This window comes from Vulpes vulpes, chromosome 5 (assembly GCF_048418805.1).
Source record: "Vulpes vulpes isolate BD-2025 chromosome 5, VulVul3, whole genome shotgun sequence".
Classification (NCBI taxonomy): Eukaryota; Metazoa; Chordata; class Mammalia; order Carnivora; family Canidae; genus Vulpes; species Vulpes vulpes.
In genome coordinates, this window is record NC_132784.1 from 10273161 (window position 1) to 10286588 (window position 13428).

General features: G+C 37.8%; 1 protein-coding gene across 3 annotated transcripts in view; it reads right to left on the bottom strand.

Moving 5' to 3' along the window:
* Window positions 1-13428, bottom strand: part of PTPN4 (protein tyrosine phosphatase non-receptor type 4) — a 205515-nt gene that overhangs the window by 104716 nt on the left and 87371 nt on the right. For all 3 annotated transcript variants that reach the window (XM_026017724.2, XM_026017723.2, XM_072757553.1), the window contains one exon: window positions 11709-11816. In XM_026017724.2, the coding sequence (XP_025873509.1) occupies window positions 11709-11816 (108 nt within the window). The remainder of the gene's footprint in view (window positions 1-11708; window positions 11817-13428) is intronic.

A 13428-nucleotide genomic window follows, 5' to 3' on the forward strand; every position in this document is an offset into this window, starting at 1 on the left:
TATAAAATTCACCATTTAAAAAATGTATACTTCAGTGTACTTGAGGGTATTCACTATGTTGTATAACCACCAATACTAAATAATACTTGCATCACCCCAAAGAAATTCCATACCTATTAGCAGTCGGTCTCAATGACCTCCTACCCACAGCCCCTAGCAAGTACTTAACTGTCTCTATGGATTTTATTATTTTGGACATTTCATATGAATGTAATCATACAACACGTGGTCTTGTGTGTCTAGCTTCTTTCCTTTAGTATAATGTTTTCAAGGTTTATCCATGTTGTGGCATTTAACAGTACCTCATTCCATTTTATAGCTGACATTTAGGCCTTTTCTACCTTTATGCTCTCGTGAATTACACTGCTATGAACAATTTTGTGTGAACATGTGACAATCAATTCTCTCCAGTGTATGTCTAGGATTGGTATTATGATAATTCTATATTTATTTTTATTTATTTTTTATTTTTTTTAAATTTATTTATGATAGTCACACACAGAGAGAGAGAGAGAGAGGGGCAGAGACACAGGCAGAGGGAGAAGCAGGCTCCATGCACCGGGAGCCCGACGTGGGACTCGATCCCGGGTCTCCAAGATCACGCCCTGGGCCGCAGGCAGGTGCTAAACCGCTGCGCCACCCAGGGATCCCCCTGATAATTCTATATTTAATTCTATATTTAACCTTTTAAGGAACTGCCCAATTTATATCCATAGTGGCCTGCAATATATCACATTTCCATGATCTATGTCAAAGGGTTCCAATTTCTTTGTATCCTCATCAATACTTGCTGTTGTCTTTTTAAGTACACCCATCCTATTAGGTATAAAGAGATATGTAATTCCTTTTAATTGATAAATTATATTCTACTGTAAATGATAAATTATATTCTATTGTACAAATATACAACTTGGTTTATGCACTCATCAGATGGTAGACACAAGTGTTTCCACTTTTCAGCTATCATGAATAATGCTGCTAAGAACATCTAAGTACTAACTTTTGTGTGTGGACATGTTTTCATGTCTGGGTACATATTGGGAGTGGAACTGCTCACAGCACATTTTTTTTCCTTTTTTACTACATCTTAGAAACAAGTATTGTAATCCCTCTAATTTTGTTCCTATATAAATGAGCACTAAAATTATGTCATTATCTATAGTAAGACACCATAATCTGCTATGCCTAAAATTGCTCTACTGATTGAATATGCTGTATCAGAGATAAGAGTTTTCATTGTTTCTAATGAAATATATATGAATTTAAAATGTAGTACCTTATTAAAAGTGATTAATACCTATCAAGTATTAATAGCTAATAGGGAGGTTTTGGTTCAAGATAGCAATATAGGAGAACCCTAAAATCACCTCATCCCATGGACACACTGAATCTAAAAACTACATATGGAACCCCCAAACTAGATGAGTGACTTCCTCCCATTGGGTGAAAGAGAAAAAACTCACGTCCAAGTCGGAAGGACAGGCCAAGACACAATCTCACCATAAACCTTACCCCCATCATGGTAACCCATAATGAGGAGGGAACTCACAATCCCAAGCTTCTCCCTGAAGAGCAAAGGGTTTGAACCACACATCTGACGCTCCAACTTTTAACACCTGCACCTGACAGATGACTGCCCAAAACCTCCAGCTTTGAAAATCAAGTAGAGCCTGTGACCACAAGACTCCCAAGACTGGAGTAAACTGAGAAACAGTTCTTAAAGGCTTAATGCAAACTCACCGACCCCAGGGGAGAGTAGAGGCAGCCAACTTAAAAGTGCCCAGACTTTCTGCAAGAGAGACTTAATTGCTTATCTTAAAGGATGGGCCTAAAGGGAAGAAATCTAATTTAATATACATCTGGGGCACCTAATGAAACACTCTCCGAAGATGGAGACCAGCAGGTGCCATCTTTGCACTTTCCCTCTGCCTCACTCCACATCACTGGTATCTTTTGGAAAGGAACTTACATATTCCTTGTCTGGCACCCTGATTTTTTCAACTGCTGCCCAGGAGACACCTAAAAGATTGCTTGGCTCTGGTGACCACTGGCACTAGGTCCCACCACAGGACTCTACCAAGTGAAGAGAGTTTTTAACCACCTACCAACCACAGGGTGGGAGAGAAACAAGAGGTTGAGGTACCCAGTTCTTCTGTGAAGGAGGTTTCTTTTCTTTTCTTTTTTTTTAAGATTTTATTTATTTATTCATGAGAGACAGAAAGGCAGAGACACAGACAGAGGGAGAAGCAGGTTCCCTGCAGGAGATCCGATGTGGGACTCAATCCTGGGACTCCGGGATCACACCCTGAGCCAAAGGCAGACGTTCAACCACTGAGTCACCCAGGCGTCCCCCTATTAGCTTTTCTTATAGCTGTAGTCAGAGTAACAGGCTTTCAATCACGTCTAGGGGTGTCTTAGTGGCTCAGGCACTTGAGTGTCCGTCTCCTGGTTTCAGCTCAGGACACAATCTTAGCTGTGGGATCAAGCCCCACCTTGGGCTCGTGCTCAGCAGATTCTACCTCAATTCCCTCCCCCCCCAAAAAGTTTCCCCCACTTATACTTTCTCTATATATATAATAAAATCTTTAAAAATAAATACCTAAACACATACCTAAGAGCTGACTGTAATCCTCTCAAGAGACCTCAGAGGGCAGGTAATATCTTTAAGTGCTCCCTCTGCCATGCTCCAGACAACCAGTGTCTTCCAGAAGACAGCTTTTATGTATATCTGGTGCCCTAGGTTTTATGACTGCTGCCCAGGGAATACTCCTTGATTATCTGGCTCTAGAGCCCACCACAGCTTCTGTTCATGGGTCCAGTGGGACTAATGACAAATGGAGAAACAGTTCTAGGCTGGCTACCACCCCACAGTAGAATGCAGAGATGGGAGAATGAAACACACCCCTAGTCTTTACGTGAAAGAGGCCTATTTGCTTGTGTTGAAGATTTAGCCTGAGGGGTAGGCTTCCAGTTTGGCACACATACAAGAATTTACTTAGGCACTCTCTAGGGAAGGAAGATGGTGCCTTCTTCTTCTTTTTTTTTTTTTTAAGATTTTGTTTATTCATGAGAGATACAGAGAGAGAGAGAGAGAGACACAGGCAGAGGGAGACGCAGGCTCCATGCAGGGAGCCCGATGTGGGACTCGATCCCGGGTCTCCAGGATCACACCCTGGGCCAAAGGTAGGCGTTAAACAGCTGAGCCACCCAGGGATCCCCAAGATGGTGCCTTCTTTATACTCTCTTGCCCCACTCAGGTTGTTGGTGTTGCTAAGAAAGGAACTTGTGTCTGGTGCCTTGTTTTTGTTTCAGCTACCCAGAGGACACACCCTTTTATGGCTTGGCTCTGATGGCCCGCAGAGCTTGTGTTCATAGATTCAAGGAGGACAGCAGCAAACAAAAAAAATAGTTCTTAAGTGAGGGCTCACCCCAGAGCTCAGCACTGAGGAAGTGAACAAAGCCCATGTCCCAGTAATTCCCTAAAAGAGGTACAGTTGCATATTTTAAAAGCTGCTTCGGAGGGTCTAGCTTCCACTCAGCTCAAATCTAGGTGCTGACTGAGACACTGAAAGATCTTGGGCACACCTTTAACTACTGGGAGATACTAAAAACAAAATAGGCTGCTTGGAAAATCATAAGCTAGGGTAGAGGTAAATGATAAGGTTCAACACAAGGCCATTTCTTCGAGACTGGGAGAGGTGGCTGTTTTACATAATGCACAGAAAGCAACACAGAGGGGTGCCTGGGTGGCTCACTTGGTTAAGTATCTGCCTTTGGCTCAGGTCATGATCCCAGAGTCCTGGGTTGGAACCCTGTGTTGTGCTCCCTGCTCAGCAGGAAGTCTGCTCTTCTAAAGATTTTATTTATTTATTCATGCAACAGAGAGAGAGAGAGAGAGAAAAGCAGAGACACAGGCAGAGGGAAAAGCAGGCTCCCTGCAGGGAGCCCAATGTGGGACTCCATCCTGGGACTCCAGGATCACACCCTGGGCTGAAGGCGGCACAAAACCCCTGAGCCACCTGGGCTGCCTGGAAGTCTGCTTTTCCCCTCTGTCCCTCCCCCTGCTCATGCTTACACTTGCTTTTTTCTCTCTCTGAAATAAAATCTTTAAAAGAAATTTTTGTACTTTAAAAAAAAAAAAACAACATAGAAAGTTAAGCAAGATGAAAAAGCAGAGGAATACTTCTAAACAAAAGAACAAGAGAAAGCTTCAGAAAAAGAACTTCATGAAATGAAGATAAGTGATTTACCTCATAAAGAGTAAAAGTAATACTCATAGTTACTCACCTAGGTTAGAAAAACTAACGAACACAGTGAGAATTTCAACAGACACAGAATTTATAATAAATTACCAAAAGGAAATCACAGAACTGAAGAACACAATAGCTGAACTGAAACATACATTAGAATGGTTCGAGAGCAGATTTTTTTTTTTGGCCTAATACAATATCAACATCAGATTTAGATGAAACAGAAGAAAGATAGCTTAAAGGACTTATGGGACAACCTCTAGCCGTTCAGTATTCATTCCATAGGGCTCCCACAGTAGAAAAGAGACAGAAAGGAGAAGAAAACTTATTTGAAGAAATAATGACTGAAAGCTATCCTAACCCAGGGAAGGAAATAGACAGCCAGATCCAAAAAAATCAGAGTTCCAAATAAGAGGAACCTAAAGAGACCCACTGCAGGCCACATTTTTTTTTTTCAAGGAGAGAATCTTAAAAGCAGCAAGAAAAAAACAACTTGTTACATACAAAGGAAATCTAGTAAAATTGTCAGATTTTTTAGCAGAAACTTTGCAGGCCAGAAGACGAGGGCATAGTCAAACTGCTGAATGAAACTGACAACCAAAAATACTCTGAATGCAGAACTGCCTTCAGAATTGAAAGAGTGATCAAGCGTTATCCAGACAAGCAAAAGCTACTTTAGTTCATCACCACTGGACTAGCCTTAAGATAAATGTTAAAGGTACTTCTTTAAACTGAAATGAAAGGGTACTAATTAGCAACAAGAAAATAGGAAAGTATAAATCTCACTGGTAAAAGTAAATATGCAGTAAAATTCAGAATAATCTAACGTTGTAAAGGTGGTGATTAATTACATATTAAGCTAGTATAAAGGTTAAAAGATAGAACTAATAAAAATAACTATAATCAGTAATTTGTTACTGGATACACAAGTTAAAAACATGTAAACTGTTATCAACTTAAAACACTTATAAGGATAAGTTGCTTTATGTAAGCTTCATGATAACTACATAGCAAAACCTATAGTCGATATATAAAAATAAAGAGAAAGGAATCTAACCATACCACTACAAAAATCATCAAATTGCAAAGAAAGAAAATAAGACCCATCTATATGCTACCTACAAGAGACTTGCTTCATAGGGAAGGATACATAGACTAAAGATGAAGGCATGGAAAAAAATATTCCATTGATGTTGGGAACAAAAGCAGAAGGAAATGCATATAAAATTAAATTTTCTTATACCCTGCAGCCCATTGACAAATACTTGAGGACCACATAGTATGACCAGGAAATTTGCAACTGTCTTAATGCTTAACGCTTTGCTAGAGGGAAAAACAACCTAAGCTTGACAAAACCTAGGCCTCCAGCATCCTGTGAGTCTTCGTTAGCATATGAAAGTCCTTTTGGAAACTTCCCTTAATCTTTACTTCCCCCAATTTAAAAATATATTAAGTTGCTCCTCAATATCTCAGGGCAGAAATAGGGCAACAGCTATTTCTGCACACTGGTCCTGTCCCTGGGCTTCGATAAAAACCACCTTGCACCAAAGATGTCTAAGAATTCTTTCTTGACCATAAGTTCTGAACCCCACCTTCAAACCACAACACATGCAAAATGGAAACCGAAAGAAACCTGGGTAGCTATACTTATATAAGACAAAATACTTTAAGACAAAGATTTCCATAAGAGACATAGTTATTATATAATGAATAAGGGGTCAATCTAACAGGGTATAAAATTTGTAAATATTTATGCACCTAACACAAAGCACATAAACATATAAAGCAAGCATTAACAGACTTAAAGGAAGAAATAGACAATACAATGATATTAGGGGACTTCAATATCCAACTATATTATCAAGTAAGCAGATCATGTAGACAGAAACTTAATAAGAAAACATTGGCTTAAACAAGAAATACCAAGTGTTGGTGAGGATGTGGAGATAAAGGATAACACTTGTGCACTGTTAGTGGGAATGTTAACTGCTGCAGCCATTATGTAAAACAGTATGGAGATGCCTGAAAAAAATTAAAAATAGAATTTCTATATGATCAAGCAATTCCACTCTGATACTTATCCAAAGGAAACCAAACACTAACTGTTTTTTTTTTTTAAGATTTTAATTATTTATTCATGAGAGACAGAGGCACAGACTTAGGCAGAGGGAGAAGCAGGTTCTATGCAGGAAGCCTGATGCAGGCCACAATTCCACGATCCACAATTCTGACTTGAGCCAGAGACAGATGCTCAAACACTGAGCCACCCAGGTGCCCCCTAAACACTAACTTGAAAAGATATCTGCATCCTAGTATTCACTGAAGCATTATTTTACAACAGCCAAGATACGGAAGTAACCTAAGTGTCCACTGCTGGATGAATGGACAAAAAGATAGGATGTGTATATGCACATGCACACACACACACACACACACACACACACACACACAGAGGAATATTACCAAACCATAATAAAGAAGAGTATCTTGCCATTTGTGACCACTTGTATGGACTTCTGAGGATATTATGCTAAAGAAAATGAACCAGACAGAGAAAACAAATACCATTATGATTTCACTTCTGGGAACCTAAAAACACAAAACACAAACACAAACCCAACCAAAATGCTGAATTCTTGAACAGATAGGTGGCTGCCATGGGTGGCACGTAGTGCATGGATGAAATGGTAAAGGGAGTCAAACCGTACGTATTTCCAGTTATTTTATAACTGGAAGTCCTAGAGAATGTAATGTATGGCATACTGACTATAGTTACCGTTTTATATTAATGACAGTTAATATACTGTATATTTGAAAGTTGCTAAGAGAATAGATTTTAAAAGTTCATCACAAGTATAAAATTTGTAATAGTATGGTGATAGATGTTAACCATACTTAACTGCGGTAATAATTTCATAATATACACAAATATAAAGTCATTATGTTCTACACCACTGAAACTAATATTATGTTACATGTCAATCATATCTCAATAAAAAAAATAAGAGATAGCTATTAGGGATGAGTATTTCATCATCAATTCTATCAAATACTGAAGGAGTTTCAATTTAGGCCTGGAGCTCTGTTTGTATCTTCTCAAAATTAACTGTTCATTTTTTTCACTTTGTAGAGTCTATTATTAAATCTTCAAAATGTCTCATATATGCAAGTTAATTTTTACCTTATAAAATGTAGTATTTAAAAAAAAAAGGAAGTTACACAATTGCCTGATAAAACCTGCTGTGTTATTATTAAAACATTCTGAGGCGCCTAAAATGTGCTGGGGCGCCTGGATGGCTCACTGGTTGGGCGTCTGCCTTCAGCTCAGAGCATGATCCTGCAATCCCAGGATGGAGTCCCGTATTGGGCTCCCTTTGAGGGGCCTGCTTCTCCTTCTGCCTTTGTCTCTGCTTCTCTCTCTCTCTCTCTGGGTCTCTCGCGAATAAATAAAATCTTTAAAAAATAATAAAATATTCTGTACTTATATTATTATTTGTTGCATCTAATAATGTTGAAACGTAATTATTTCTTATTTCATTAATCTTAGCCTATTGGGTTAGAGCAGTAATTTTCAAGACATGGTTCCCTGGACTAGCAGCATTATCATAAAGGGAACTTGTCTGCACTGCAAGTTATTGAGCTTCACACCAGACTTTCTGAATCAGAAACTCTTAGAGCCCAGAAATCTGTATTTTAAGAAGTATCCAGGTGATTCTGATGTAAGTTAGGTTTGAAAGCCACAAGATTAGGGAATATGGAAACAGCAGGAAACAGTAAAAGATCATAACCACAACACAAAGTATCAGAAGTCATCCTTCTGAGGCAGAAAGAACAAGTCAATGGGGCACCTGGGTGGGCTTAGTGGTAGACATCTGCCTTTGGCTCAGGTCGTGATCCTGGGGTCCTGGAATCAAGTCCTGCACCAGTCTCCCCAGAGGGAGCCTGCTTCTCCCTCTGCCTATGTCTTTGCCTCTATTTCTCTGTGTCTCCCAAGAGTAAATAAATAAAATATATATTTTTTAAAAAGAAAGAACAAGTCAACAGTAGTTGATAATCTAAGCTCTGTCCCACACTGAATGACACTACTTCACTTTAGGGACAAAAACCAAAAAAATAAAAAAGTAAACGCACATGAATAATATAATTAGAGGGTTCCAATGATTATTGCAATGATAATAGCCAATAAGGAAGAGCCATCTGTAGGTGTTTATTAAGAAATTATGAGAGGGCCTGGGTGGCTCAGTAGGTTTAGCATCTGTCTTCAGCTCAGGTCATAATCTTTAGGGTCCTGGGATTGAGCCCATGGTCAGGTTCCCTGCTGAGCAGATACTCTGCCTTTCCCTCTCCATCTGCCTCTTCCCCAGCCCAGCTCATGTTCTCTAATGCTCTACCTTGCTCTCAAGTAAATAAATAAAATCTTTTTTAAAAAGAGAGAAATTATGCATAATGAATTGTAACCACATTATTATTTTGCTCCCTCAATAAACATTCACTGAATACTACTATAAAACCATACGTTATATGCTATGAGCTAAAGCTGTGATACATAGGTATTAATAAAAACAGAAGAAATTTTGAAAAGTCAAAGTTTTTAATTGATTTTGTTTGTTGTACTGGAATTCAACACCCAGAAAGATTCTGAAGAAAAGGATATCCTACTAGGAGTCCATATTTGTTATGCATAAGATCACAATAAAACATAAGGTTTTTTTTTGTTTATCAATTTTAAGTCCAATTAATTTCAATGTTTATGTGCCTAAGAGAATATTAGCCCTGATCCTCTAAAACTATTATAAACACACACACACGACACATACATATATACCTAACATATACCATACATGTATACATATATACATAGACATACACACAGAAATATATCTTAACTAAACTGTGAAATGAAAAAAACTCTGAACTAAGAACTGACAAGAATTAATTCTTCTAGAACATAATCAAATTCCTTTTGATTGCCGCTGGAAATTTTATTGCATGGATATCTCCTCTCCTCAACACGTTCATTTTTTATAAGTTCTGTGCATCTATTTATGAGAATTTGGTTTACAAACAAGTCCAAAATAGATGTTTTATAAATGCTACCCCCTTACTTCTTTCTCTTTTTCAGAATGGCATCCCTCTGTCAATCCACTAATTATCCCCAAAGTCTCGATGTTTTTTCATATTAACAATCAGAAACAGGGCATTACTAAAAACATCTGTGCTCTGTACATCCTTCCTTTTGGCATTTCATAGATTCTTCTGAATATTTAAATACTGAAATTGTAGTAATGTGAAAACGACCTGCAGGGGGAGTTGTGAGACCCAAGACTAGTTTCATTAATGCCAGCAAGAAGCTTGGGTTTTATTTCATTGGACTTGGATAATTTCTCATGAAAAATAGGATGCCAGACAAGATAATCTCTAAGGCTTCTTCTGGGTCTTTGAAATTTTAATTCTAAATTTTGGTGAAGAATTATTTTAGATCCTTAGCAATTGGACCCTTGGATGTAGAAATATATCTTTGGGAAGGAAAGCTCACTAGAGAAAAGTAAGACAAAATAAGAAAAAGCAGCGGACTGCAAAAAGATTAACTCAGCTAAAAATACCTCTGGTTCCCCATATTCATCCTGTTGTAACTGCCTTAGAATAAAAATGTCTTCCTGTATACAAGCTTATGTAACAGAATTATTATCTCCTATAATATATGTGTTCTCAATATTAGCCCTTCTAGAATACTGTGTCACAAGTGATGGTTTTTCACACTCGTGGCAGAGACAACGGTAATGAGTAGCTGCTCTTTCTCCTTTGTTGTCTTATCACTTCTCTGATCAATTTACAGACACACTTCCAGCTAGAAGGTTGGACCTAGAACTGTCAGCAAGATAATCTAAGAATTGTGTGTTTTTTTGTTGTTTTAAAAGCTCAACATTGCACACAGTGAGGTATAGCAGACACCTCTGGGGAATTTGCCTGGCTCACAATTTATCTTTCTGGGAAAGGTCACATTACTGACATTTCTACTCACTTCCATTTTCTCACATTTGTTTATTTATCAAGAAGTAATACTCCTCCTTTAGGCCTGTGTAGAAGAAGCTCCAGTCTCTGGTGAAGCATCAACTTATAGGGAAAGCTTGTTTTTATTTCAGTTCAGTACAAAATGACTTCTTTCCATTGAGACTAGCTGCCTCTTGCTTTCTTTTATCCACATTATTCTAATAGTTTTTCATACAAAACCAGTAAATGATACCAAGAAAAAAGTAATATTTAACACTTCCTATTTACTTCCTATTAACCATTCATCAGAAACCTAGGATTCTATGAAAGTGATAGAATAAGACAAGAGATAGAAACACTACCTTTCACAAAGTATTTTCTATAGCCATTCTATTAATATGCCCTTACAAACAATTTCTAAAGCACTAATCCAGAACCATTTGTTCAGCCTCCCAACTTCATAAACTATATATACAGAAAGTTTCCTTCAAAACAGTCACTCTCCGGTACTAATCAAAAGAATATCATGTTCTTTTGTAAAAGACCCTATCTTTTAAAGCATATAAATTTTCAAAGAATTCAACATTTCTGTTATTCATCACATGGTATCTTCTATTTTCTATTATGTTATTTTTCCAACAAAAAGAATCAGAACTGCAACTATTAAACAATTAGTAACAATACAAGTAACTTAATGCCTAAGAACTGTAGAGCTCTGAAATTTACTCTCTATCTCATTTGGGATGGTCTCCTTTGAATCTTTCTAATGGAAAATTTACATTTAACAAATTAAGAATTTTAGTTAGAGGGGATCCCTGGGTGGCTCAGCAGTTTAACATCTGCCTTTGGCCCAGGGCGCAATCCTGGAGTCCCGGGATCAAGTCCCACATCAAGCTCCCGGCATGGGCCTGCTTCTCCCTCCTCCTGTGTCTCTGCCTCTCTCTCTCTCTCTCTCTCTCTCTCTCTCTCTCATAAATAAATAAATCTTAAAAAAAAAAAAGAAGAAGAATTTTAGTTAGAGACAGATTGCCATGAATGACAAAAAACTCATATCATTTTAATGGAGGTTAATTTATGTAAGGCTAAGATATATTAACATTTAAAAATATTTTACCTTCAATATTTTAATACTGCATTAATATTTTAAACTTTATGCCCAATTTTCTCTTTCAGTCAAGTATCAGGAGTTAGATTTACATCTAAGTTTTCTGAGACACATAAATAAAGAAACTAGCACTAGATTTATAGACTGACTTACAATTATGAAAACCTTAAGGAAAAATCTTTACAAATTAAAACATTAAGAAAATTAGGATCAAAGGCAAAAGAATTAACTCTAATAATTCTAATTAAAATCTTTTTGAAAATCTCACTAATCAGATTAGTAAACATTCTGAATTAGAAAGCACTTTATATTATGAACAGAGAAACACTGAAATGAAACAAAAGACAACAGCTTAAACTTACTGGGTTGTCTGTAGAATCATCAGCCAACTGTAAACCAAAATAGTCACGCTCTGTCAAATCAAGATGCTTGAAGACTATATCCAACAGAACTTGCCCCTGATCATGTTTCTAGAAGAAAAATAAAAGGAAATCAACACTGACAGGCAATACATTCTCAGATTTTTAAGCTCCTGAACTTGTGTCCCCTTCTATTAAATTGCCAACTATTTTCATACCAATGACTTGATTGGGAATAAGACTTCACAGGTTACACAGCACTTAAGAAATAGTCTGACTTGGGAGGGCCTGACTAACTCAGTCAGTAGAGTATGCAACTCTTGATCTCTGGGTCGTAAGTCTAAGCCTCTCTGCCCATTTTTAAAACTGGGTTGATGATATTTGGCTGTTGAGTTCTCTAAGTTCTTTTTACATTCTGAATGCAAATATTTTCTCCCATTTGTTGGTGTCTTGATCATATAACTTGGATACACAAAAGTTTTAGTTTTTTGTGAAGCCAAATTTATTCCTTTATTTCTTTTGGTGTCATATCTACAAATTACTTGCCAAATCCAAGGTCATGTAGAATTACCTATGTATTTTCTTCTAGAAGTTTTACAGTTTTAGCTCTTAACATGTAGTTCTTTCAGCTGTTTGGAGCTTATTTTTACACACAGTAGATATATACCTAGATAGGGGTGCAACATCATTGTTTTGCATGTGGGTATCAAGTTGTCCAAGCATCATTTGTGGAAGAAACTATTCTCTCCACACTGAATATATCTTGGTAACTTTGTCAAATGCCTGTTGACCACAGATATATGGATTTGTCTCCAAATGAATGGGTTATTTTCTACTCTAAGTAATCAGTTTTGTTTCCGTCTCCCATTTGATCATAGATTTGGTTCTAGGGAATACTACAACGCAGAAATGCTAAGAGGTGCTGATGACAACAGGCCAAAAAAAAGCCTGCTTTCAAGGCTGCCTGGGTGGCTCAATCAGTTAAGCATCTTGACTTTTGATCTCAGGACTCAGGGTTGTGACTTCAAGCCCCATGTTGGGCTCTGAGCTGGGCTCCATGCTGGGCATGGAGCCTACCAAAAAAATTTTTTTAATTTAAAGAATTAAAAAAAAAAAAACCAAAACAAAAAAGCCTTCTTTCTCTATCCAAATGACCAGAAAATAAATATTTTTTTAAAGATTTCATTAATTTATTAGTGAGAGAGAGGAAAAAGAGTATGCATGCACATGGGGGGAAGGGCAGAGAGAGAGGGGTTTAATCTCAAGCAGACTCTGCAACACAGGGCTCAATCTCACGACCCTAAGACCATGAACAGAGCCAGGTGTTCAAAAGTCAGGTGCTTAACCAACTAAGCCACCCAGGCACTGACTCTACTACTGCTAAACCAAATGGAAAAAAACTGAGCCCATCTCCAGTAGTGCCATGGAAATAAAGTAGGGAGCCTAGAGTTCCACGAGCCTCCTGGTACTAGCTGGGAGCCAGTGGAAAGACTATAAAGACAACCAAAAGCAAGTTGGAAGACATAGTTACTCCTTAGTGGTGCTATCAGCAGAAGTGGAGTATACTGTTGAACTTCCACTTCGCTGAATGGGCAACAGGCAGTGTTTGGCTTCCCTTACTAGAGCAGTGACAGCAGAAGGTGAGAAGGAAGCCTAGACTTTCAATAATCACCATCTCACTATAGCAGGTGATGTCTCTCTAACAGAAAGGAAAAGGAAAATT